Source organism: Mastigoproctus giganteus, chromosome 10 (assembly GCF_048544385.1).
Source record: "Mastigoproctus giganteus isolate SK-2022 chromosome 10, ASM4854438v1, whole genome shotgun sequence".
NCBI lineage: Eukaryota > Metazoa > Arthropoda > Arachnida > Uropygi > Thelyphonidae > Mastigoproctus > Mastigoproctus giganteus.
This window is the reverse complement of record NC_143584.1, coordinates 67004337-67031763: the sequence shown is the minus strand read 5'-3', so window position 1 is coordinate 67031763 and position 27427 is coordinate 67004337. Positions and strand designations below refer to the sequence as shown.

The 27427-nt window shown below is 36.6% G+C and overlaps 1 protein-coding gene across 1 annotated transcript in view; it reads right to left on the bottom strand.

The window, feature by feature from the left end:
- Positions 1 to 27427, bottom strand: part of LOC150079065 (dnaJ homolog subfamily C member 5-like) — a 181631-nt gene that overhangs the window by 42833 nt on the left and 111371 nt on the right. Inside the window, exon 5 of the mRNA XM_090382579.1 lies at positions 19295 to 19432. Within this exon, the coding sequence (XP_090238705.1) occupies positions 19295 to 19432 (138 nt within the window). The remainder of the gene's footprint in view (positions 1 to 19294; positions 19433 to 27427) is intronic.

Here is a 27427-nt window from a genome sequence, read left to right as displayed (position 1 = left end):
AGGCAATTGAAATCTAGATTTATGGATGCAATCCAAAAACAATACAACATACATTTCAATGGAAATCTCTGCAGTCATAATTCCCAAGGAAAACTAGGTAAGGTCAATCAAATACAAAGAATATGCTGATCAGTTCTTTTCCAAATGTTATTGGGTGGTAACATCACTAAACACACTCTCTCTCTCTTTCTCTCTCTCTCTCTCTCTCCCTTCTCTGAATGAAAGTCCCTAGCCTCTCCTCGTTCCTTGTGAACTCGATTCCAGTGAGGAAATTAATTTCAAAGGAGAGACATTTAACTTCTTGGATAAAGAGCAAAAATTTAAGTACTAAATAGTATTATAGGAAGTGGGGGATCAGATGTGTTTCACGAAGGAAGCATCATGATGTAAAATAAGCAAATCAGATTTTTGTTTTTAAATACATTCTCATAACTTTTGGGTAGTAGCTCACATCACCTTTTAATCATAAATTATTGGATTTGCATCCAATATGTTAAGGATGGAAGTACAACCTTATAACCCATATGGGAAATACAAGGTTTTCAAAGACCAGGGATCGGCAACCTTTTTTTTGTGTGAAGAGCCATTTTTGATCTAATTAAAAAAAGAGAGACAATCAGAAGAGACGCACCTCAGCTCAAGCTGGGGGAGGGGGGGGGGCCAAGAAATGGAATAGAGTAAGAAGGTGTTTTATTAAAAAATATATATACAGTCAGTCCTCGTATAACGTGTTTACACTACACGAATTCGATCATACACGATTTTCGTAAATAAATTTATGAATTGGAGGTATTGCTCAAAACATCAAAGGCAGATATTGTTGGGATATCAGAGACGCGGTGTCACACAGATATAAGGAATGCAGAACTGGAATTTGGGGAGAACGTCTACAGAAAGGATAGACTGGATAGGAAGGGAGGAGGGGTTATGCTATTAGTTAAGAAATACATAAAATCCAAGGAAGTGAAGCCAGTGGACATCGCTGGACAGTGCAGTGTCGAGTCAGTTTGGTATGACATAAGCATTGGGAGATCAAAATTGAGAGTAGGAGTGTGCTATAGGCCTAATGACTCTGATGAGTATAATAAGATACTGTACAGGGAAATAGAGTGGGCCAGTAAATCAGAGATTCTTATAATGTGAGATTTTAATTTCCCAGATATTGACTGGAATTTGGAGGCTGATCATTCACACACTAGCAAGGCTTTTGTGGATTTATTGGATGATTGTTTTCTACATCAGCATGTTCAGGAGGCAACTAGAGGGAAGAATACTCTTGATTTCATTATCAGCAGTGATTCTTCATGCATTAAGAATCTGCAGATAAATGAATCACTAGGTGGCAGTGATCAGAGTGTGCTGAAGTGGGATTTACTCAAAGAGGTAACTACCATTAGGAGTAAAGAGAAGGGTTATTGCTTTCGTAAAGGCGACTACGATGGACTGAGACAGTATTTAAATTCTATACAGTGGGACCAACTGATGATGTTACCAACAGCAAATGCAAAATGGGAAGCATTCAAAGAACTTATCTTGCAAGCTACTAGGCTATACATACCAACTAAGAAATATTGTTCAAGGTTTAGGCCTAATTGGATGTCAGATGAACTGATGAGGCATATGGCAGAGAAGAAACATGCATGGGATACATACAAATTAACATATGACACAGAAGCCTATGATAGATACAAGTTGATCTGTAACCAAGTTACAAAGGAGGTTAGGCAGGCGAAGGCAGATTACGAGAAATCTTTGGCAAGGGATGCAAAGAAAAACAGCAAAGAGTTCTTTACTTATGTAAACTCTAGAAGGAAGGGGATGAATCAGATTGGTCCACTTGATATCGATGGGTCAACTGTTGATGATCCTGCTCAGGTAGCTAACAAACTAAATGAATATTTTGCATCGACATTCACACATGAGGAGTTATTTAGCGAGGGGAAAGCCAGAGGTGTATTCAACTCTAGCAGTAAGCTAGAGAATCTTGTAATAACTGAGAGTAAAGTGGAGGAGAAATTGTTGAAGATAAACACAAGAAAGGCACCCGGTGTGGATGGGATCTATCCAGTTATATTAAAGGAGGCAGCAAAGGAAGTAAGCAAACCCTTCATAATTATGAGAGCTTCCTTGGACTCGGGGGAGGTACCCACAGACTGGAGATGTGCAAATGTCACCCCAATTCACAAAGGAGGATCAAAGGCTGACACAAGTAATTATAGACCTGTGAGTTTAATTTCTGTTCCTGGAAAATTAATGGAGGCACTAGTTAAAGAAGCACTGCAGGATCATTTAGACAAGACTTCAGCTACAGCTCGGACACAGCATGGTTTTGTTAAGGGGAAGTCTTGCCTGACCAATTTGACTGGATACTATGATGCAGTCACAAAGGAACTGGATGCAGGGAATAACTTTGATATTATATACTTGGATCTTAGAAAGGCTTTTGATACTGTTGCACATGGAAGACTGCTGCACAAATTGGAGTAGTGTGGCATTGGAGGCAAATTGCTGCTGTGGATAAAGGGGTGGCTGAGGGAGAGAAGACAGAGAGTGGTAATCAATGGACACTGGTCGTCGTGGACTAATGTTATTAGTGGAGTCCCTCAGGGCTCAGTGTTGGGTCCATTATTGTTTTCTGTATTCATAAATGATACTGATGAGGGTATATCAAGCTTAATGTCGAAGTTTGCAGATGATACAAAGGTAGGCAGGGTTGTCAAGGACACTACTGACACTATGCTGCTGCAACAGGATCTGGAAAGGTTGAGCGGATGGGCTGAGAGGTGGCGAATGAAGTTTAACATTGACAAATGTAAAGTACTACACATGGGAAACAGCAACCCCAGAGCAAAGTATCAACTCTGTGGTACTACACTGACAGTGGTAGAGAATGAAAGGGACCCGGGGGGTGGTTGTGCAGGCAAATATGAAGTTCTCTGACAGTGCAGACGGGCTGCAAGAGTAGCTCATGGTGTATTGTCAATGATATATAGGAATTTTTCTAGCAGGGATAAGGAGGTGATTATTCCCTTGTATAAGGCAATGGTCAGGCAACACCTAGAGTACTGTATACAGGTCTGGAGGCCTCATTTCAAGAAGGATGTAGAGCTGCTGGAACGAGTACAGAGAAGGACAACAAGATTAGTGAATGGAACAAAGGGGTGCTCTTATGAAGAAAGGCTTAAGTTTTGCAAATTACAGTGTCTGGAGACTAGGCACCAGCGAGGTGATCTGACAGAGGTGTATAAAGCCTTGAATGGTTTGAGCATGCTCAATGCTGATGGGATTCTTCCTCTCGCTCAGAATAATCACCTGAGAGGGCATAAATTCAAATTGAGGAAAGACAGATGTACGATAGACGTGCGGAAATTTGCCTTTAGCCAGCGGGTGGTTGGTTGGTGGAACAGACTTCCATCCCTTGTCGTGGAAGTTGACAGCCTAAATAAGTTTAAAGGCTCAGCTGGACAGATATTTTGAACGAACAAAGGGGTGAAGTGGAAGTGGGGTTTTTTTTTTTTTTTTTTTGGCTGATGCTGCATAAGCTGGCTTTCTTGCATCAAATGCCTCTACTAATGCTAATGCTATAAACAGGGGAACGATGTCTTATATAACACAAACTGAATTCGCTTATGCACGATTCGCCTTTGTGTTTACAAGAAATGGCAGTCGAACGCAGAATAACCCCAACCAAACGCAACACGATAGGAATGAAGAGAAGATTCTGAAAATGTATTTGTTTTTTTATATCAGTGAAGAGAAAACACATTTCACCATAATAATGCAAAAACCAACACAATTACAGCTATCGGTATAATCGCAAATGCAATTAGATCGAGTTTACTACCAGTTTATAACAGATTCCACTAGCAGAAACGCAACTGGAAATTGTTTTTGTTTTATGGTAGTAACTCCTCGAAATGTGCTTTAGTAAAATGTGAGGTGTTAATAGTGTATCTCAGCCTTTACGGTGTTGTTTATTCAGTTGCTACACATGCGCAGCTTCGTTTATGTGTATCAAGCGTGCCTCCTCATTTTGTAATTGTGCTTTATTCCCTAAAAATGAGTAAAATACTTAAAAGGTGTGAAAAGGAGGCGTCTTGGTGAAGATACTGCAGATTCAGAGAGAAAAAGAAAAGCAATATCGATAAACAGAGGCGGACTGGGTCAAAAATTCTTACCCGTGAAAATTTATAGTGGCCTCATACTATGGTTTATGGCCAAAATGGAATCAGCCTCTGGCCCACCGGGGTTTCCCCGGTAAGGCTTATGGCCAGTCCGCCTCTGTCAATAGAGAAAAAATATGAAATTGTGAAACGCTTTGAGCGAAATGAAAGACCATGTGATATTGCACGTGCTACAGACCTAAATGAGGCAACGCCGAGAATTAGAAAGAATGCAGAGAAAATAAAAACTTTCATAGCAGGAACAACTCAAAGTGTAATTAAAATCCATTAGATTAAGACACAAAGAATTGGAAGAGATGGAACGTCTGTCATCTGTTTGGATAGAAAATCAAACAAAAAACAAGTCTGCTTACGATAGAAGTAAAAGCATTAGCAATATCTTATTACGTAATAGTCGTAATAAAATACTTACGCATTTTATTACGATTATTTATTGTGTTTGGTAATGTTTTGGTTACAAATGTGTGTTCAATCTTGGGTGGTCGGCACCTAACCCCATTTTTCCCATAGGAACTGTTGTTTATATTGCACGAGGGTTTCTAGGAATGAAACTATCGTGCTATACGAGGACTGACTGTATTTTGAAATATTTATTAATACTGAAAAAAAGAAAAAAAAATCCAATTAGGTACGAATTAATGTGACTTTTGCTGCTGAACTTTTTGAGTGAGTCTCTCATCAGGCAAGTATGACATAATTTTCATATTTAGACATGCTGGGAAACTCACATTGTTCAGACGGTTTCTTCATTTATTTTTAATATAGTTCATGTTCGAAAATATTTGCTCGCAAAAAATACGTCGAACCAAAAACAGAAAGAAGTCCAAATGCAAATATTTTCAAATTTATACACTTGTCCAGTAAGTTACACCGCGCGTTGAACATAATTTGGTCTTGCTTTTTCAACTCATCTAACACGGTCCATTTGTGTAGAATTGCAAGGGCAGCCTTTTGCCTTTCCAAATCCTCAATTTCAGTTTTATGGCATTTTAGTCTTGCATTCCACATGTCCTTGATTTTTAAGTCCTCTTAACTCCATTTCAGATTATACTTGATACTGCAATAATTAAAGACAAACACCAGCCAAGGAATTAAAAATTTACTATAAAAATAAAAAAATAAAATATAATGGAAACACTATCGGAAGACTAAAATATTACAACAAATTACCATAAAATAAACTACGATAAAAACATTAAAAATATAGTTAAAAATACCGAAGCAATAAAATTATCTAAAATAAACTGGATTAAAAGCGATAAAACCTGAAGCTTTCGGAGACTGCTGTCTCCTTCTTCAACAGTTGAAGGAGGAGACAGCAGTCTCCCAAAGCTTCAGGTTTTATCGCTTTTAATCCAGTTTATTTTAGATAATTTTATTGCTTCGGTATTTTTAACTATATTTTTTGTTTTTATCGTAGTTTACTTTATCGTAATTTATTGTAATATTTTAGTCTTATGATAGTGTTTCCATTATATTTTATTTTTATAGTAAATTGTTAATTCCTTGGCTGGTGTTTGTCTTTAATTATTGCAGTATGGAATTTCCCAGCCCCATAGGCCTGTTTGAAGATAGATATTATGCTTCATGTGGGCTAAGAGTTAAAGAGCTGCATGCGGCTCGCAAACCGCAGGTTGCCAATCCCTGCTGTATACTATACTCAGATATGACAATAACAGCAATGTTTTCGTAGTGATACTACTGTCACATTGCTACAAAATAGTGATACTACTACTGCTGCATCACTACTTTTGATGTAGATCTCATGCAATACTTGGCAGTGCAGCATAGCTTGATGCTAGCTCTCTGATAAACATCTCTGAGCTTGATGTTAGCTCTTTTAAATTCTGTACAGTGGGATAAACTGACAATGTTACCAACAGTAAATTCTAAGTGGGAAGCATTCAAGGAATTAATCATGGATGCTACTAAATGTTTCATACCTATTAAGAAATATTGTTCAAGGTTTAGGCCTAAATGGTTATCTAATGAACTAATGAGACTCGTAACAGAGAAGAAAAATGCATGCGATGCATATAAATTATCAAGTGACTCAGAAGCCTATGGCAGATATAAGCTAGTCTGTAATCAGGTCACAAAGGAGGTTAGGCAGGCGAAGGCAAATTACGAGAAATCCTTGGCAAAAGATGCTAAGAAAAACAGCAAGGATTTCTTTACTTATATAAACTCTAAAAGGAAGGTGATGAATCTGATTGGTCCACTTGGCATCGATGGTTCGACTGTTGATGATCCTGCCCAGATAGCAAACAAACTGAATGAGTATTTTGCATTAGGAAAATAATAATTCCTAATCACACATGAGGAATTATTAAGGTTTGAAAATGGCAGAAGGTTATCAAATTGTAGCAGGGTACTTAATGATTTTGTAATAACTGACAGCAAAGTGGAGGAGAAATTGAAGTTAAACATAAGAAAAGCACCTGGGGTGGATGGGATCTATCCAGTTATATTCAAGGAGGCGGCAAAGCAACTAAGCCAACCCTTAGCCATAATTATGAGAGCATCCTTGGACTCAGGGGAGGTTCCCACGGAATAGAGATGTGCAAATGTACCCCCAATTTACAAAGGGGGATCGAAGGGTGACACGAGTAATTACAGATCAGTTAATTTAACTTCTGTTCTAGGTAAAATAATGGAGTTACTGGTTAAAGATGCATTGCAGGATCATCTAGACAAGACTGCAGCAATAATTCAGACACAGCATGGGTTTGTTAAGGGAAAATCTTGTCTGACAAATTTGATTGGTTATTATGATGTGGTTACAAAGGAACTGGATGCAAAAAATAATTTTGATATCATATATTTGGATTTCAGGAAAGCTTTTGACCCTATTGCACATGGAAGACTATTGTACAAATTGGAGCAGAATGGTATTAAGGGTAAGTTGCTACAATGGATAAAAGGATGGTTAAGTGGGAGAAGACAGAGGGTGGTAATCAATGGGTGCTGCTCTTCGTGGACTAATGTTATTAGTGGTGTCCCACAGGGTTCGGTGTTAGGTCCACTGTTGTTTTGTATATTTATCAATGATATTGATGAAAGTATATCAGGCTTAATGTCGAAATTTGCAGATGATACAAAGGTTGGCAGGGTTGTTAATGACAGTAATGGCAGTTTGCTACTGCGACAGGATCTAGATAATTTAGCCAGATGGGCTAAGAAGTGGCAACTGAAGTTTAACTTTGACAAATGCAAAGTACTGCATATGGGTAGAAGTAACCCCAGAGAAACGTACCAACTGTGTGGTACTACACTTAAGGTGGTAGAAAATGAAAAAGACCTGGGAGTAATTATGCAGTCAGATATGAAGTTTTCTGAGCAATGCAGACAGGCTGCCAGGGCAGGTCATGGGGTTTTGTCAATGATATATAGGAAATTTGCTAGCAGGGAGAAGGAGGTGATTGTCCCTCTGTATAAGGCAATGGTCAGGCCACGCCTTGAGTACTGCGTACAGGTCTGGAGGTCTCATTTTAGGAAGGATGTAGATTTACTTGAGCGTGTACAGAGAAGGGCAACAAGATTTGTGAGGGGAATGAAGGGATCCTCTTACCAAGAGAGGCTTAAGTTCTGCAAATTGCAGTGGCTGGAGACTAGGCACTTGCACGGTGATCTGATTGAGGTGTATAAGGCCTTGAATGGGTTGAGCACGCTGAATTCTGATGGGATCCTTCCACTTGTTCAGATTACGAACCTAAGGGGACATAAATTCAAATTAGGAAAAGACAGATGTAGAATAGATGTGCGGAAATTTGCATTTAGCCAGCGGGTGGTTAATTGCTGGAACAAACTTCCATCTGTCGTTGTGGAAGTTGATAGGTTGAATAAATTTAAGGAGGAACTGGACAGGAATTTGGAGGGAATGGTGTGATTTTTTTTTTTTTTTTTGGCTGATGCTGCATAAGCTCATACACTTGCTTTCTTGCATCACATGCCACTACTACTACTCTCTAAATATGCATAATACAATTTGTAAAAAAACCAATGCTCCTGTGAATTTCAAGAAGGTTAAAATAAAAAGCTTGAGTTGCTTTGAGAGCATTTTTGAATCTCTTACCAAAATGATACATTTAAATATTGGGTAAAAATATCAATAAAAAAAGCCAAACTCTATATAAAAATGAAGAGTCTGGGATGCCATTTACTGATATCAATAAAGCTAGTGACCTAGCTATTGCTCCTGTTCCAGGATCGGATGGTAACTGACAATAGAACTATGGCTTACTTTGACAAGAATTGATACTTTCTTCTAATATGCTTCAGTATCAAACAAAAATAATGCTAAAAGTAGAACTCTGCATCAAAGTAAAGATCTGGGATTCTGAAATTACCAAGAGAGCTTTTTACCAACTTCAGCTATAAATTTTATTGATGAGTTGCCATTTTCCCAGATTTCTTATTTTATCTCAGCTAGCTATCTTAAAGAAACTGTTACATCCAGTTAGTTTAGGAAAAGAAGGATTGGTTAATAAAATTTTTATTTCTAATCTGCAGTTAAAAGAAAACAATGCATTTGCTGTGCCGGCATCATTGCTATTGATGGAGCTGACTGGCTGAAAATGCTAGCAAAGTGACATGCTGCTGCATCAGTGTAGTCATACGAAACTTCACTTTACTAACAACATAATGGACACATTACAATAAACAGCTGCAGCATGATGTTTTACAGATGTCATTATCACCACTTGCCATGACTGAGTGGGAGTTGTAGCAGTATGCTGTGCAGTTTTACATATACAATGGTGTTAGTAGTGATAAACCAGTGGCAGCAGAGCAATATGCTTTTGATAGTGAGTGATATTGCAAGAACAGAAATCTGGTATTGAACTACTGAAGAAGCAAGGGAAGATCTGACAACATTTTCAGTTTGTGTAACATAGATCAATACCAGCTTACGGCACAATAATCAATTAGGTAAAGCAGTTTTTAAGTATTAATAGCAATGTTCCCTCTAATTTTTCTTATAGCTGTGCGGTGCAGAAATGCACCTGAGTAAAAAAAATTTCAGACAAGATTAAATGTGCAATATTTTTTACAAACTGTTTTAATTATAAGTAGGGACATATAATAAAACAAATGTTAACAATAAATTTAAATTACAGTTAGTTATTTATTTTTTTTGGAATTTTTCTCTTCTGTTCTTTGTAGAAGTCCATACTTTGTAGACATCATCTACATTTATGATAAACCAGTGGCATTAGCTAAATGCAATTTGATTCTCATAAGGTCACTTAAATGATCTTCATGTATTCTATTTCGATTTTTTGTTTTAATTGAATTCATAGTGCTAAATCCTTGCTCGCAGTCTGCACTTGATGCTTTAAATGTTCTCACAATATCATAGAGAATGGATATATTACAAAACTCTTATTTTTAAATGAAATTTAAATTGTCACCAAAAGTATTAAATGTTACAGTTTTAGTTTTTTCGGCAATTATAAATTTTAATTCCGAATATTCTTCTGATATTTAAGAAATAACATCACTTTCATTATTTGTAATAAATTGTGAATATTTTTTCGAAGGAGTATCACATTAAGTTTCCCAAAGTCAAAATTATTGCTTTCATTTGTGATAGCATTAATATCAAATACTTTCCAATCGTTTAATTCATCATCAGGAAATCTGTTATCTAAGTGATCACATACACGTTTGATAAAGCGAATGCTGCAAGTGTGAACATCACTTTGAATTTTTGATAATACTTCTTCACATTTTCACTCCAGAAAATCTTTTTTCCAAGATATTGGCTTCTTAATTTGTTTATTTTAGCTTTAACATATTGATGTGCATCAATAATGTTTAAACAACTTTTTTGTAGATATTTGCAAAGTGATGCAAGCTATCCTAATACATCATTGAGTATGAACACAATTAATGCCACATGATATTGTGAATTTGTCAAAATTTGTAAACAGTATTTACTAATAGGATCATTACATTTGTTAACCTGCTCACTGCAATATTCGATTAATATTTCATAATTTTTTACTAAAGCATCAACTGCAAAATGTATGGATAACCAACTGACTTCATTTAATGGTCTAAAAGATACAACATCGTGTTCTGTAACCTGGGCTAGTTCTTCTAATTTTCCTTTCTTTATGCTAGACCTGCTAAACACTGTTTATACAGTTCTAAGCAAAGTGTCTATATTTTGCATAATAGATACATATTTCCATGAGTCGTCCAATCCTAAATCTTCTTGGTGTGCAACACAATGTAGTACTAGTAGCCATTTGATGGAAGAAAGCAAGTGTATGAGCTTATGCAGCATCAGCCAAAAAAAAACATTCCCTCTAAATGCCTGTCCAGTTCCTCCTTAAATTTATTCAACCTATCAACTTCCACAATGACAGATGGAAGTTTGTTCCAGCAATTAACCACCCGCTGGCTAAAGGCAAATTTCTGCACATCTATTCTACATCTGTCCTTTCTTAATTTGAATTTATGCCCCCTTAAGTTTGTAATCTGAACAAGTGGAAGGATCCCATCAGAATTCAGCGTGCTCAGGCCTTGAATGGGTTGAGCATGCTGAATTCTGATGGGATCCTTCCACTTGTTCAGATTACAAACTATCTGAACTGAATGTTGTTCAGATAGATGTAATATTTCCTTTTTGGGAATTGCTGCTACTCCATTTTTCCTTCCAAGCATAACACTTGATCCATCTGACGTGAACATTACCATCTTTTGAAGATCAAGATTATATTTGTTGTAAAAAAATTCCATTTTTCCTAAAATGGACATACTGTCACAGTTTGTAAGCTTCAAAATACCTCCAAATACTGTTTTGTAATATGTTTCATTTTTCACTCGAAATTTAAAATACAAAATTAATACTTTTTGTACTGACATATCAGTACTTTCATCTAAAATTAACGTGTGAAAAGTAGATTCTCTTATTTGGTTCAGGATATTTTTTACGAGAACAGAATTTATACATTCAACAAATTCAAATGAATAATTTTTGCTTCTCCAATTTTCAGGTATATCTATAAATTTTTCCATGTGTTCATGAATGTCTTGTACAGAATTCATTGATGCATTAATTTTACGGCTAATATCACATCATTAATTAAATGCGGAAAGGTCAGGGAACGACCACCACATATTCCCTGACCAATATGGCCTTAGTTGCTAATGCTTCTAAAAGCCAAATAACAAAAACAAACAAACTGTGAACAAGAGAAGAAATAAAAAAACTGCAGTAGCAATAGAAGTGAACTGAATACATGCACTGAACTGAACTGCAGTAGCAATAGAAGTGAACTGAATACATGCATTGAACTGAACTGCAGTGAATTGAATACACGATAATGGAGAGTAAGAGTAGCTCTGTGCAGGCGAAGTTTTTACGGCTCCAGCTAATAGAGAAGTTTTTATTAAATTTTTGCTGTTTTAATGACTTAAATTGGCATATTAATTTATTTTCTAGAAGTAGCTTTATATTCCTAGTTACGGTACTTCGTTTATTTTGAACTTCGATAGAGATTTTGTAGGTTATTACTTAGTATCGGTAAGGGTATCCAATCCATGTGTTGGATAAGATTTGCAGCTCAAACGAATGCTAAGTTTTTAATTATATTTAGCAGTTTTATTGACTTAATTGTTATATCAAATTAAGTTCTATAAGTAGCTTATAGTCCTAGTCAAGCTTCTTGGTTTATTTTGAATTTAGACAGCCATTTTGAAAGTTAATACTTAGTGTCCGTAGATTTACCGTTCATAACTTGCCGCAATTGTTATACGACACACCGTATATCCCAAACTAGATAGATTAAGGTTTCACGTAAAACTAGTTAGCAAAACACGCAGCACTGTATCAGAAATCTGTTAGCTAAGTATTATCAATTAATCAGTAAAATTTATTAATCTTATTAAATTTCATTGTCAATTAAATTGTACTTAAACGGAATCATGACCCAGACTAGAGCAGCAAAGCAACACTCACTGATTAGCCAGAGTGCTGAGGCTCGGGGGAGAACCAAAGGGGCGATTCTCCAACGCATCACAGTCTAAAACAATGCGTGAAATGTTTGCAGACCTGTCTAGAACAGGACATTATCTAGTCAAGGAGGATGTCTTTGTGTGTGCTAGGTGCAGAGGATGTGAAGAAATTAGGCACCAACTCAGCATTCTGATGGGCATCTATGAGAGTTTGAGGTATAGGGTAAATGCCCTCGAAGAAATTAATATGAGTGGTCCATCAAGCTCTCAGTTGCCCAACTCAATGCCAGAGCTCACTCCTGTGCATCAGGCAATACAGCGGCAATCTCCAAGGCAGATTGCACTGGTCCCACAGGAACTAGTTATTGTTGGTGGCTATTGTCAGGGGCAAAAGTTGGTGATGTTGTAGAGCAGATATCATCTTTTAAGGGCACAAAAGTTGTCCGTGTTGGCACTAATGACCTAAAGAGGAAGAGATCTGCAGATTTACTTAACAAGTACAGATCAATGCTAAAAAAAAGTCGGAGTGAGGGATAAATTTGAAGGTGTCTGCAATTCTGATCAGACACAATAGGAGGGAGTATATGATGAAAGCCTTGTCAATCTATTTGGCCCTGGAGAGATTGTGCAAGGCTCAAGGGGTAGAATATTTTTTCAGCGTGGTCTGTGTTTGCTGACAGGAGAGATTGCTTCTCCAGGGTAGTCTCTCTTGTCAGCAAAAAAAAAAAAAATTTTTCAAAAAATGCATTAACTTTTTTTTTAAGGTCTACACTACAACAGAAATTAAATTTTATTGGCAAAATACACATTTTATATTAAAATACAGCTACAGGATTGTTTATTGGTATGATATGGTTTTTAAACATTAGCTTACCTAACATTTTGTTTTCTACGGATTTCTATTTGGATATTTGATTGCTTTAAGAAAGACAGTTTTGCAGCCTTTGCCCTCTTCAAAAATGCAGAGTCAAAGTTTTGTTAAGTCAGGACTTTGTCCCCCCCCACCTGATTATTCTCACAGTGGGTTCCTCATAGCAGTACCCAGTGTGATTATTCTCACACTGGGTACTGCTATGAAGAACTGTTAAAATGCCAATGACTTCGGATAATTTGTTATATTTCAGGCTTCTTTGTACACTTATCACAAGATAGTGTAATTGATGCAACTTATCAGTTGCATCAATTACACTCTCTTGTCAGTTACAATGATGGCACTGCTGATGTAACTAATAAGATGATGCTGCGCTGCTAAACATTTAATGCTTCACCTATTTCTTTATCTTTAATGACACCAATGAAATACTGGAATCTTATCCACATAAATGTCAAATTTGAAAACTATGCACTACCAACTGATATTTGCACTAACTCAGTATTTATAAGAATATTTTTCACCAGAAACTTGTGCACTATGTAGTCACATGCAGCCATAAAGAACTTCCTTACATTGCAAAAGAACAGAACTTTCTCCTCTTGTTTTAGATTCTTCACAACCTTGGCAGTATGATGAAGTTAGAATCATTCATATGATTGTCTGCTATGGCAATCAATTTATAATACGGAAACGAAAGATTTGAAAACTGTTTATAAATAAATTAAAACAAACATTCTTCAACATATCTAGGAGTAATTACCTCAGTACACACATGTGAGGTACATTAGACAGAAGAGCTATGTTTGAATTTTCAACGTTGCATAACATTTAAAAGAAACAAGCAAATTGCTTTAATCAAGCCAGAAGAGAAAAACACAGACTTTCTGCATGAGTGAGGAGAGCATATCAGCTTGCATGGCCTGTTCAGGATTGCTTATATCAGAGTTATAAATTCAGAAAACTTTGGTTTGCAATTTCAGAAGTATTTTTTCTTGAGTTCTTCAATTAAGTCTCTCAAAACTTTTGGATCATGAACTGGATTTCAGTGTGAGTCAGTGCCACTCACTAGTGATCACTTGTACTGTGAAGTGCTCATATTACTTTTCTCACCACTTCTAAAAAAAATTCTTGACCTTCTCAAACTTTCTTCTAAACTTCTCACCACTTCTAAACTCTTCTTTAGAAGAGTTTAGAAGTGGTGATAAAAGTAGTCACAATTGGAAGAACAGTGGCAACCTTCGATTTGTTTAAAGGCAGATTATTTCTAGTATTTTCCTTGACATGCTAATATAAATAACAATCATCTAGTTAAGTTAAAAATTTTGTTCTCTATGGTGCATTTCCATCTTGTACTGTGAGTGCTCCAATCCCTAAGACCAAATTGAAATTATCCATAAAAAAAAAAAGTCACATTTGCTTGCCCATTCCATTTGAATGCAGAAGTATTTTAAAAGTTATGCAGTCTATATTCAGATGTTATGCAGTCTAGTATAGACTGCATAACATCTAAACCCGTGAAAGCTTTTCTTGTACTCAGATTGCTTTTGATAGGAAACATGACCCCACTATTCTTTCTATCTTCCCTACCCTTCCTAAATACATTGTACATACCAAACCGAAACTGACAATCCCTATTTTCAGGTGAAACCAAGTTTCTGTTAGACTGTTATGTTAGCATTGGCTGTCCCAAACAGGACTTTGAATTCAACCATTTAAATGATGATGCTCCTGACATTACTGTATTCACAATTAAGATTGTGTTCTTGTTTTGTTTTTTTTTTTCTGGTAGTTGTTGGCACATCGGCTTCTGTGGCCATAATGCACCTCCCAAGGTTTTTGCAGTACTTTGATCCAAGCCCGAAGCAGGATTCGAACCCACGACCTTTGGGTTGCCAGGCAGGCACTTTATCCACCTGGCTAGCCCGGTCGGCTTGTGTTCTTGTGTAGCTTACTACCCTGACATGCCCTGAATTTATTTAAGCTTGTTTCCCTAGCATTAGCTTCCCGCTCATTTGAAACATTACTAACCTAATGCCATCTTGCCAATAGCCACAAACAAGAATATTTGAGATCTGTTCAAGCGCTACCTTGAACCATATTGTTTGATATACAATTTTATGTTATCCTATGCCCCTCACCATAACTAGCAGTTTCTTCAAACCCTTAAGGTATCCTCAATGATACAAAAACCCTTGCACCATCTTTGTTGTAAGATATTCTGTCTGTACAAAATAGATTCCTTCTACCTACAAGCACAGTCCATGCTGATAAAAGTTTCTCCCCAAAACCTTTCAGCACATAGTTCCTCCTGTCATATCTCGGCAGAATTGCTGAGACACATAGATATACATCATACCCAAGTATGATGGAATGCTCACAATTCAGCTCCAGTTATATGTTTCAAAACTGTCTCTTCACAAGTTATGAGTTTAAACAAAAATGGAAGTGACTTGTTGATGTTTACATCATTCATCTTGTTAATAGCTGCAGCATGAACTTTTTTCTGTCTGATGTTCAAAGTTCTTGTTAAAATTAAATGATATGGTATGATCCGATGGAAATACAAGTATCTTCAGTGATTTCATGAATAGTTATTTTTGGTCATTTCATAATAGAGTTTACACCTGAGATACAATTTCATCATCTGCTGAAGTTGAGGGCCATCCAGATCATGGATCACTTTTAACAGAATCCCTACCCTCTTTGAAATGATGGGGCCAGTTGAAAACCTGTATACAGCCCATTGCAGAATTTTCATATGCATTTTAAGAACAAATTCTTCACTTGCAGTTTTTTGGATAAAGGGTAAAATTTAAAGTGTGTGCGCACGCACACACAAACACACACACAAACACTTTGTTCAAGTGCACTCCTACATTTTGAAATAAAATAAGATATGAAACATGTCTTTGTTACTGGCTGACATAACACTGCCCTAAGTGAGTGATAAGTTTACTGTATGCAGGTAAGGATGAGACATGCGTAAACATGTTATGCTTTGTTGTAGTACACCCTGTTGCCTTACTTTGAATAGCCAGCAAAATCTAGATTTTTTTGAGCAGACCTCGTATAATCATATAAACAAATGGCTAAAAACTAAGAGGATAAAAAAATGTAATTTGTGGTAGATTAGCATAATACCTTAATTATAATTAACTCACATTAATTCAAAAGTAGCTTTATAATTTTGTAAACCTATATCTTTGTGTATTTTGATTTTGTAAAATGTTTCAGGTACTGAATGAAAGCTTAATGATTAATATCTTGCATATTTGAAGTTAATCCCATACTGGCTGCAATGTGACAAAATGTTACAAGATTAGTAGCAATTTTCATACTGTTCTCCAATTATTGTAAATTTCCAGGAAATGAAGGTCAGTGAAGTGTGTTTTGGGAATTGTGCTGGCCGTAGAATCAGGCAGCTTGTCCCACTCCTCACTTCAAAGTTTATATCTAGAAATTCACAGGCATAAAATGAGGAGCACACCACTTTTTTGGTATACTAAATGATGATCTGGACCACCTCTAGTAATTTGTGGCAGAAGAAATCTATGTGTAAGACAACCATGGTGATAATTGTTACTACGAAAAATGGATCACATTTATATAAATACAGATAATATAAAGGGAATGGGCTGTTTAAATTTTGCAGATAAAGTCAAGAAGGTGGTTGATGGTACAAGTCAGGCTGAGCTTCTTTAGAATGATTTAGACACTCTTTGTGGAGTGTCAGAGAAATGGCAGTTACAAGTTAATGTTGTTAAATGTAAGATTCTACATTTATTTTATCTTTACACAGACTGTGGAGAAGAAAACATAGCAATAGTACCCATCACAGCCCAAATAACTGTAGCCAAGGGTTAACACAAATAATGAAACATTACATAACAAACAGATAATATAAAGTTGAATGACAGAATTTAATCACTCCATTTCTATTTACAAATTATATTACATAATTACAGATGGTATTATATATACAGCATGTACACTCACTAAAGCCATGTAGTTTCTTCATCAGTGAGATGGCAAGTTAATGTCAGGAAAAGGGCATCAGTACATTAGTTTCAAAAGGATCAGAGTTCAGGGATGAACTTCATGGTTGAGTTCGTCGAGGATCCTTTTTCGATACCTTGGCTCTTTGGAGAATTTCAAGAAATCTAAGTCCAACTGTTGGACTAGGCTAAGCATCCAAGTCAGGATAAACCTGTCTGTGATGTCCATCAACTGGACATCTCATAAACCTGTCTGTGATGTCCAGTTGATGTTTACTGTGAAACAGGGATGGGGTAGCCCTTAGCCACAGAAAGAGATCCTCCAGTGGAAGAAGTCCTACTAGCTGGGACCAGGTCTTGAATGCAGTGCACCCCAGCAGCCAGAACTCCTGTGAAAACAGTTGCTTCAGAGTAGCGGGGAGGGATGGGGTGGCAACCCCATAGCAATACCCTTATAAAGAATAGAAGAGTAAATGATGGTGTTGATGTAGTGCTTTGTTTGCAAAGGTCAACATGTAACAGATGCTGCTTTACATTCGACATCAACTTCTGCATTCTTGCTATGATGAGATCAAGATGATTACTGTACATTAGCTTCCTGTTGATAATAACTCCTAAATCGGTGTGTTGTTCAGCTAGGGAGATTGGGGACCCAATGCAGAGATGGATAGATCTCAGATTGACATTGTCTCAGGAAGAAGCCTACCGTAGTGGATAACTGAAGAATAACTTGTGCAGTAGTGGGGGTATAAGTTATTTAAGTTTCTTTTCTGTGATTTACTGTACCTTTGCCTGCAGGGGAAGAAAGTTATAGTTCTATAATACAAGTCAGTAGTGAGACTGCATTTGGAATAGTGTTCAGATCTGGAGGTCAAATATAAGGAAGAACACCGAGGTTTTTGAAAGGGTGCCAAGACTGATGATTGTGTGATGAGACCAGCACAGGGGCATCTATATGAGGAGAGATTACAAAGATGGGTTAGAGAGCTGGAAACAAGGTGTATAAGGTACTCGGGGAACAGGGAAGAGCAAATTGAATAACAGAGGAATTTTTACATTGATATGGAACAAAAAAAAAAAAAAAAAAAAAAAAACGCATCTCATACACATTTCCTCATGTTGTCATCTGTGATAGTGATATAATTTAGTCTGTATGGTAGCATGCATTTGATCAGGTTATAGGTCCAACCATTTCTTTAAAATTCTTTAAATGGTACACTGATACCAATGACTAGCTTGGTATATTGATTTTTTAGGACTGCACACAAAAGCTGGTTTCATGTTTTCTATAGTTTCATTACTTACGCAGGTCTTAATTTTTTTTCCCTGCTAGGTAGCAAAAAAACCAGATGTATGAATAAATGTCCCCATGTCAGTCACAAGCGGAATGTTCTGAGAGGCTGTTTTCCCAGTGTGAGAGATTCACTTCAAAGGAAAAAGCATTTTTCCTTTGAATGAAACTAGAAAGTTCTGCTCCACCAAAAGTTTCCGTTTTGTTATTTACAATATGTGCACACCAACCACTAAAGAAACTCTTAACCACAAATAAAAAGTTCAAGAGAATTACTTTCATTCACTGCTTATTATATTATATTATATTCTATTCAAAACACAGATAATTTTGCACCTTGTACTGGATCAAAAAAATTACCTAAATCCTGATTAAATAAAGAAAAATTAGACCGATAATATTTTAGGGCAGAAAGCCTCAAACTATGTAAAATTCTGACTATGACATTAGTTTATGCATTTGCATCATTACTACATAGTTTATAATTTTTTTAAACAAATGGAAGTTTGTACATTGGCATCATTATAGTAACATCTTATACTGTGAAATCCTTCACAATGAGTTGCTCTCCTTGTACTAAGTAATGCTTCCCATTAGAGAAGACTACTGTTACTTATTTTCAGCTGAGTACCACCACCACCACTCAGACAGCACTGTTTGTAAATGCGTATTAGATAATAAATAAACACTCTTATCCACATCTCTGTCCCTAGTAGACATAGAAAAGCAAAAAAGGTAGAGGAAAGTGATAGTAGGAGAGGTAGAAGAAATGCCATTGAAAAAGGAAAGGGGCAGTTACTCCTCAAACTCAAACTGAGATGTTACAATAATGATGCCAATGTACAAACTGCTGTTTATCTAAAAAAAATTCAACTATGTAGTAACGATACAACTGCACTAACTAATATTATGAACGAAAATTTTATAAATACTAAAATTATTACATATAACTATGATAAATGGATGGATCATCAACGTGTACCTCAATATTGGTGAAATCTTGTGCTTCTTCAGGAGGGGCTGGTTTACACTTTCCACAGCAAAAATTGAAGCAGCAGCAGCAGCAACAACAGCAGCAGCAATAGCAACCAGTAAGTATTGCACAGCATATAAATAATGCCTAAAAAAAATACAAAAAAAAAAAAAAAAAAAACCTGTCAGCTATCATTATTAAATGTTATTATTGTTATTATAATTGAAAAAAAACAAAGAAAACATTAAGAAACTTGCAGTGGTATTAACTAATTTTTATGCTTTTTCCAAACAATCAAAACATATTTAAGACATCTTGACACTGTTTTCTAATTGACAAAATTTATTTTGTACCAAATTTAAGCTTAGAAAGGTTAACAACAGAATTCTTTTTAGAACTAAACTTTTTCCAATTAAAAAATAAATTTTTTTTTTTTTTTTTTTTTTATGAAAACCCCAAACACGAAAGGTATCAAAACCTATAGTACTTAGTACCGTGCATGGGTTGAAGGAGAAGTATGGGGGGGGAAGGGGGTGCCAGAAACTTTGCTAATGATGGATATTAAAAGTGAATATCATACAGAACACTAAAATTCACACTAATATGATTCTAACAGATATTTAAATTGACATGTTTTACAGTTCTGGTGTCTCAAATATACCAATGTGCTTGCTAGAGGATTAATCTACTACACTTTACTGTATTTTGTTTCCTTTGTCTTTCTCAAGTTATCTAAATGTATCTACAAAATTAACTTCTTAATGTATATTGTATTTTTCTGTCATTTGTCAGCTATTCTGTAATCTTTTATGAAATGCAGCTGCCATTCAATAAATGTAGCTTTAACTTTAGGCAGAGTGGTGGTCCATCATTCATATCTAGAATGTTATCTACATGTGCAACATTTCCCTTGAACTCCTTTATGAAGTGCACAGATCTGGAGGGAGAGAGAGAAACTTCATTTAAAGAAAGACAACTGACTCGCTTGGGAGGGTAGAAAGGAGGGCAATAAGATTAAATGGATGAAACAGGAAACTTCAAAGCTTTCAGTTTCTATAATATTGGTGCACAGTTTGGAATTTTTTGCAGACTGTGCATCTCATTGAATAATGGCATTTAAAGGATTTTACAAACTTAATGATCAGGGCATATTTTCACTTTCTAGGATGATTCAAAAGGACAGCTTTAAATTAAGGAAAGCTACTTAATTAATGGCATCCTGTACAAACAAAAGTAAATACAGTGCAATCTCAATATAATATGAATGTCAGGTGACAACTTCAATACTTGCATCGTATGCGAAGCGCGTTATAGCAAAAAAAAAAAAAATTTACCATTTTTTCCCAAGTTTTATAAACATAAATACACTTTACTAAGTAGGTAAATACTTTATTTACTAATGTTTTATGAGTATACAAACTAAAAGACAAAGTATTAAAGGTTATATCATGCCCTTTACATTCTACTAATACACAATGCTGTTATGGTGGAACAGGACCAGGGTATGTCTGCCAGGGGCAAAGGTTGATGACGTTGTAGAGCGGATATCATCTTTTAAGGACACAAAAGGTGATATAGTTGTACACATTGGCACTAATGATATTAAGAGTAGGAGACCGGCGGAATTACTTAACAAGTACAGGTCACTGATGAAAAAAAGCAGTGAATTAGAGTTGAATTTGAAAGTGTCTGCAATTCTGCCCAGACACGACAGGAGCGAGTATATGATGAGAGCCCTGTTGATCAATTCGGCCCTGGAAGAATTGTGCAAGGCTCAAGGGGTAGAATTTTTTTTCGGCCTGGTCTGTACTTGTTAACAGGAGAGACTGCTTCTACATGGATGGGATACACTTAAATAGAAAGGGTGCAAGAATGTTTGCTGATGCTATCGAGGCAGTGTTAGGTGGGTCGGAAAACTGCTAGATTGGAGGGATACAAGGACTAATAGATTAAGAGTAGGTAATCTGGCAGAGGTGAAAGTGATTCTTGCACTGCTTCTATTGGAATGAGCTGCAGCCTGGAAAATAAGATGCAGGATAGTTCAGAGACTGCTGGGAATCATTGGGCTACAAATAAACACATGGGTTGTGTTAGGGTAGCTAAGAAAAAACAGGTGCATGTATACTTGCGTGTACACCAATGCTAGGAGTTTGGTAAATAAATTTGATGAATTTGAGGTATTGCTCAAAACATCAAAGGCAGATATTGTGGGGATTTCAGAGACGTGGTGTCACATGGATATAAGGAATGCAGAACTGGAATGTGGGGAGTACAATGTCTACAGAAAGGATAGACAGGGGAGGAAGGGAGGAGGGGTTACGCTATTAGTTAAGAAATACATAAAATCCAAGGAAATAAAGCCAGTCGACATTGCTGGACAGTGCAGTGTCGAGTCAGTTTGGTGTGACATAAGCATTGGGAGATAAAAATTGAGAGTAGGAGTGTGCTATAGGCCTAATGACTCTGATGAGTATAATAAGAAACTGTACGGGGAAATAGAGTGGGCCAGTAAATCAGAGAGTCTTATAATGGGGGATTTTAATTTCCCAGATATTGACTGGAATTTGGGGGCTGGTCACTCACACACTAGCAAGGCTTTTGTGGATTTATTGGATGATTGTTTTCTACATCAGCATGTTCGGGAGGCAACTAGAGGGAGTAATACTCTTGATTTGATTATCAGTAGTGATTATTCATGCATTAAGAATCTGCAGGTAAATGAACCACTAGGTGGCAGTGATCACAGTGTGCTGAAGTGGGATTTACTCAACGAGGTAACTACCATTATGGGTAAAGGGAAGGGTTATTGCTTTCGTAAAGGCGACTGCAATGGACTGAGACAGTATTTAAATTCTATACAGTGGGACCTACTGATGATGTCACCAACAGCAAATTCAAAATGGGAAGCATTCAAAGAACTTATCTTGGAAGATACTAGGCTTTACATACCAACTAAGAAATATTGTTCAAGGTTTAGGCCTAAGTGGATGTCAGATGAACTAATGAGACATATGGCAGAGAAGAAAAATGCATGGGATACATACAAATTAACACGTGACACAGAAGCCTATGATAGATACAAGTTGATCTGTAACCAAGTTACAAAGGAGGTTAGGCAGGCGAAGGCAGATTACGAGAAATCTTTGGCAAGGGATGCAAAGAAAAACAGCAAAGAGTTCTTTACTTATGTAAACTCTAGAAGGAAGGGGATGAATCAGATTGGTCCACTTGATATTGATGGGTCAACTGTTGATCCTGCTCAGGTAGCTAACAAACTGAATGAATACTTTGCATCGACATTCACACATGAGGAGTTATTCAGCGAGGGGAATGCCAGAGGTGTATTCAACTCTGGCAGTAAGCTAGAGAATCTTGTAATAACTGAGAGTAAAGTGGAGGAGAAATTGTTGAAGATAAATACAAGAAAGGCACCTGGGGTGGATGGGATCTATCCAGTTTTATTAAAGGAGGCAGCAAAGGAAGAGTAAGCAAACCCCTAGCCATAAATATGAGAGCTTCCTTGGACTCAGGCGAAGTACCCATGTACTGGAGAGGTGCAAATGTGACCCCAATTCACAAAGGAGGATCAAAGGGCGACACAAATAAATTATAGACCTGTTAGTTTAACTTCTGTTCCTGGAAAATTAATGGAGGCAGCTGGTTAAAGAAGCACTGCAGGATCATCTAGACAAGACTTCAGTTATAGCTCAGACGACAGCATGGTTTTTGTTAAGGGGGAAGTCTTGACTGACCAATTTTGATTGGATACTATGATGCAGTCACAAAAGAACTGAGATGGATGCAGGGAAATAACTTTGAGTATTATATACTTGGATCTTAGAAAGGCTTTTCATGCTGTTGGCACATGGAAGACTGCTGCACAAAATTGGAGCAGTGTGGCATTGGAGGGCAAATTGCTTCTATGGATAAAGGGGTGGTTTGAGGGGGAGAGAAGACAGAGAGTGGTAATCAATGGACACTGCTCATCGTGGACTAATGTTATTAGTGGAGTCCCTCAGGGGTTCAGTATTGGGTCCATTATTGTTTTCTGTATTTATAAATGATATTGACAATGGTATATATCAAGCTTAATGTCCAAGTTTGCAGACGATACGGAGGTTGGCAGGGTTGTCAAGGACACTACTGACACTATGCTACTGCAACAGGATCTGGAAAGGTTGAGCAGATGGGCTGAGAGGTGGCAAATGAAGTTTAACATTGAGCAAATGGTAAAGTACTACATATGGGAAACAGCAACCTCAGAGCAACGTATCAACTCTGTGGTACTACACTGACAGTGTGGTAGAGAATGAAAGGGACCTGGGGGTGGTTGTGCAGGCAGATATGAAGTTTTTCTGAGCAGTGCAGACGGGCTGCAAGAGTAGCTCATGGTGTATTGTCGATGATATATTGGAATTTTTTCTAGCAGGGATAAGGAGGTGATTATTCCCTTGTATAAGGCAATGGTCAGACCACACCTAGAGTACTGTATACAGGTCTGGAGGCGTCATTTCAAGAAGGATGTTGAGATGATGGAACGAGTACAGAGAAGGGCAACAAGATTAGTGAATAGAACAAAGGGGTGCTCTCACGAAAAAAGGCTTAGGGTTTTGCAAATTACAGTGTCTGGAGACTAGGCATCGGCGAGGTGATCTGATAGAGGTGTATAAAGCCTTGAATGGTTTGAGCATGCTCAATGCTGATGGGATTCTTCCTCTTGCTCAGAATAACCTGAGAGGGCATAAATTCAAATTGAGAAAAGAGACAGATGTAGGATAAGACGTGAGGAAATTTGCCTTTTAGCCAGCGGGTGGTTGGTTGGTTGGTGGAATAGACTTCCATCCCTTGTCGTGGAATTTGATAGCACTAAATAAGTTTAAGGCTCAGCTGGACAGGTATTTCGAATGAACAGAGGGGTGAAGTGGAAGTGGTTATTTTTTATTTATTTATTTTTGTTTTTTTTTTTTGGCTGATGATGCATAAGCTTGCTTTCTTGCATCAAATGCCTCTACTAATGCTAATGGACTTACATTTTTATGCACAAGTTCTGAAAGTAATGTAAGTTAGTTTTTCCGGAACTGATGGGGGGCATTTTTTCAGTACATAATTCTTAATGGTTGTCAGATGCGATAAATGAAGATTTCACTATCACTCTGACATTCTACCCATGCCACCACATTCATTAATGTTTTCTCTGACATTCTAACTAACTAATCACTCTACATTCTAACTAAACTAACTAACATCTAACTATCACTCACTCTGACATTCTAACCATGCCACCACTTCATTAATGTTTTCAAGCACTTTGTTAATTTCTGGTGCCTTCTGACAAGAGTCAAACATTATTTCCTGATCCGCTCCCTATGTCACTGGCCTTCTGTTTGTCGATTGTCTTCCTGATTAATCACAGAGGCTGCAATTTTTCCTTACTCAGGTAATGCACAGATGGAGTGTCCCCATCCACCTCAATCCAAGCAGCTAAGTAATTTCTCCAGGATGCCACCAAGTATGTTACAAGCAGCCTTTGCTTCCTGTTCTGAAAATGCTGCTAATTCAAAAGTTATTATTATGATCTTGTCTTTTCCAATACATAAATAATTAGATGCACTAACAGAAAAAGTCCAATAAACTGGAAAATGTAAATTGTTTTTCATTGTTTTTTGGGTTTGTGGGCCTCCAGAAAACATGTTTTCAGAAAAATATGATAAAAGGCTTTCAAAATTGATTCTAATTATAATTTCCCATTATAAATATGATGACCTTTTAGAGAGATAAAATAATTTCCCATAAATAGCTTAGTAATATAGCGAAATTTTCAAATTTCAAGAACTTGGAATGAATTACAAAAGAAAAAGTGTTATTGGGTTCACATTACCATATTTTCATGATACCTCCATTTATTCCAAAGGGATGCAAAATAAGTTTCCCCGATTTTTTTTAAGTTTGCACTGGCCAGCAAAAACTTATGTAAGTCGAATTTCCATAAGTTGAGTATTACTTAAGTCAGGGAGTTCCTACACTTGGATGTATAAAAGGAATGGTTGAGCAGGGGAAGACAGAGAGGGGTAATCAATGGACACTGCTCTTCATATATATAATGTTATTAGTTGAGGTTGACAGGGTTGTCAATAACAGTAAGAACAGCATGCTACTGCAACTGGATCTAGAAAAGTTGGGCAAATGGGCTGAGAGGAGACAATTGAAGTTTAACATTGACAAATGCAAAGTACAGTAAACCCCCGCTATTCGCAGTATCTGTATTCGCGGTTTCGCGGTCGCTGATTTAATATAAAATGAAACCTAAAAAAATGTGAATTTTAAAGCGCCGTGAACATTTTCCGTCATAAAGAAAATATAAGCGTGGCTAAGATTATCTTTACCGGTCAAAACAGCGCTCAGTGGGTGGGTGTGGTGCACAAAATCGCGAGCGTGGATGTTTCTCGCTAATCCTTGTTCAGTATGTGTTATGCGCTTGTCATGAAAGGTTTCGTCGTTTGCTTTTAATTTATATGCCTATAAATCGAACCAAATTTATCGAATTTATAAATTGATATATATATATATATATTCAATTTATAAATTAGATATACTATATATATATATATATATGCTTCCAAAAGTGATAAATCTACCGTTTTGCAGTGTAAAACAGACTTTTTCTGAGTGTGTTAATGGAAGAAAATGCCTTTATTGTGGACAAGTTCTTTTTTGCCCATACAAAAATATGGCTACGAATAACAAGGGAAATGTGAAAAAGATCAAAGAAAAGTGATGACTAGCAAATAAAATTGAGCTATTAGATAAAATTTCTAATGGTGAAAGTGTCTCTCCTCAGCGGCAAAACATTATAAAATCGATGAGTCAACGGTACGATCAATTAAGAAATCGAAAGAGAAACGTCCGCCGTAGTGTCCGTGAAAACGCGCTAATTGCTTTAAAAATTTGCACTGTAACTCGTGATGTTAAATTAGAAAAATGGAAAAAGCTTTAAATCTGTGGATAGAAGACCGAACTCAAAATAAAATTCCATTAAGTTCACTCATCATTCATGAAAAGACAAAACTCTCTTTATCAACACTTTAGCGAAACTGGTGATATAACACTGGTGGGATAAGTTTTTTTTTAGCTATAGCAAAGGCGCTGGTTTGAAAGATTTGGTTGAAATTTCTAATAAATATTACATTTAATATTAAATTGTTTCTTAACATTCATTTTGATGCCATATGCTTGCATTTCACTATGTACTGTCTATGTACATAGTCATATTATGGAAGGTACATATAATACATACATAGACAAAATTTTAGACTAGTTTTTCTTATATATTTCATACTTTGGAACGGAACCCCCTTTATTACTATGGAAGCCATAACTCAGTATTCGCGTTTTCGGTATTCGGGGGCAATTTCTCAGGAACGTAACTCCCGCGAATAGCAGGGGATTTACTGTACTGTATATGGGGAAAACAGTAACCTAACAACCGTGAGTTACTACACTCAGGTTAGTGAAGAATGAAAGAGACTTGGGGGTAATTGTGCAGTCAGATATGAAGTTTTTCTGAGCAGTGCAGACAGGCTGCCAGAGATAGATGGTCATGGGCTTCCCGAGATTCCAGGATTTCGGCCATTTTTTTTTCTGGTTTCATATCCCAGTATTAATATAAAAATACCAGTTTTTCGGTACTAATTTAAAAAATAATTATCCATGATTTATTCACATAAAGGTTATAAAATCGACAACAATAAATCATTAATACTGCTGAATTTGCAAAAGGAGGGATTGTTATACACAAATGCATTGGAAACCTTGAAAACGTCATGAAACTGTAAGACAATCTTAAAAATATATTTCTCTTAGTAAGTACAGTGTGTGTGGAAGTAAAGCACTTAAGGAATAACAAAAACATCATTACAGAAAATATTTCCATTAGTGGCAGTAGGCTTGATAGTGCAATTAAGGAATATGATGGTGAACAATGGGTATGGGCAGGTGCGGAAGGGTTAAAAATTAAAGATATCTGAACAATAGTTTTAAACCCTCTATTACATCCGCTACTTGAGGATGCGACACTGCATTTTGGGAAAGGGTATCGGTTTGTTTGTTTGTTTGTTATATGGTTTTAGGAGTCATTAGCAACTT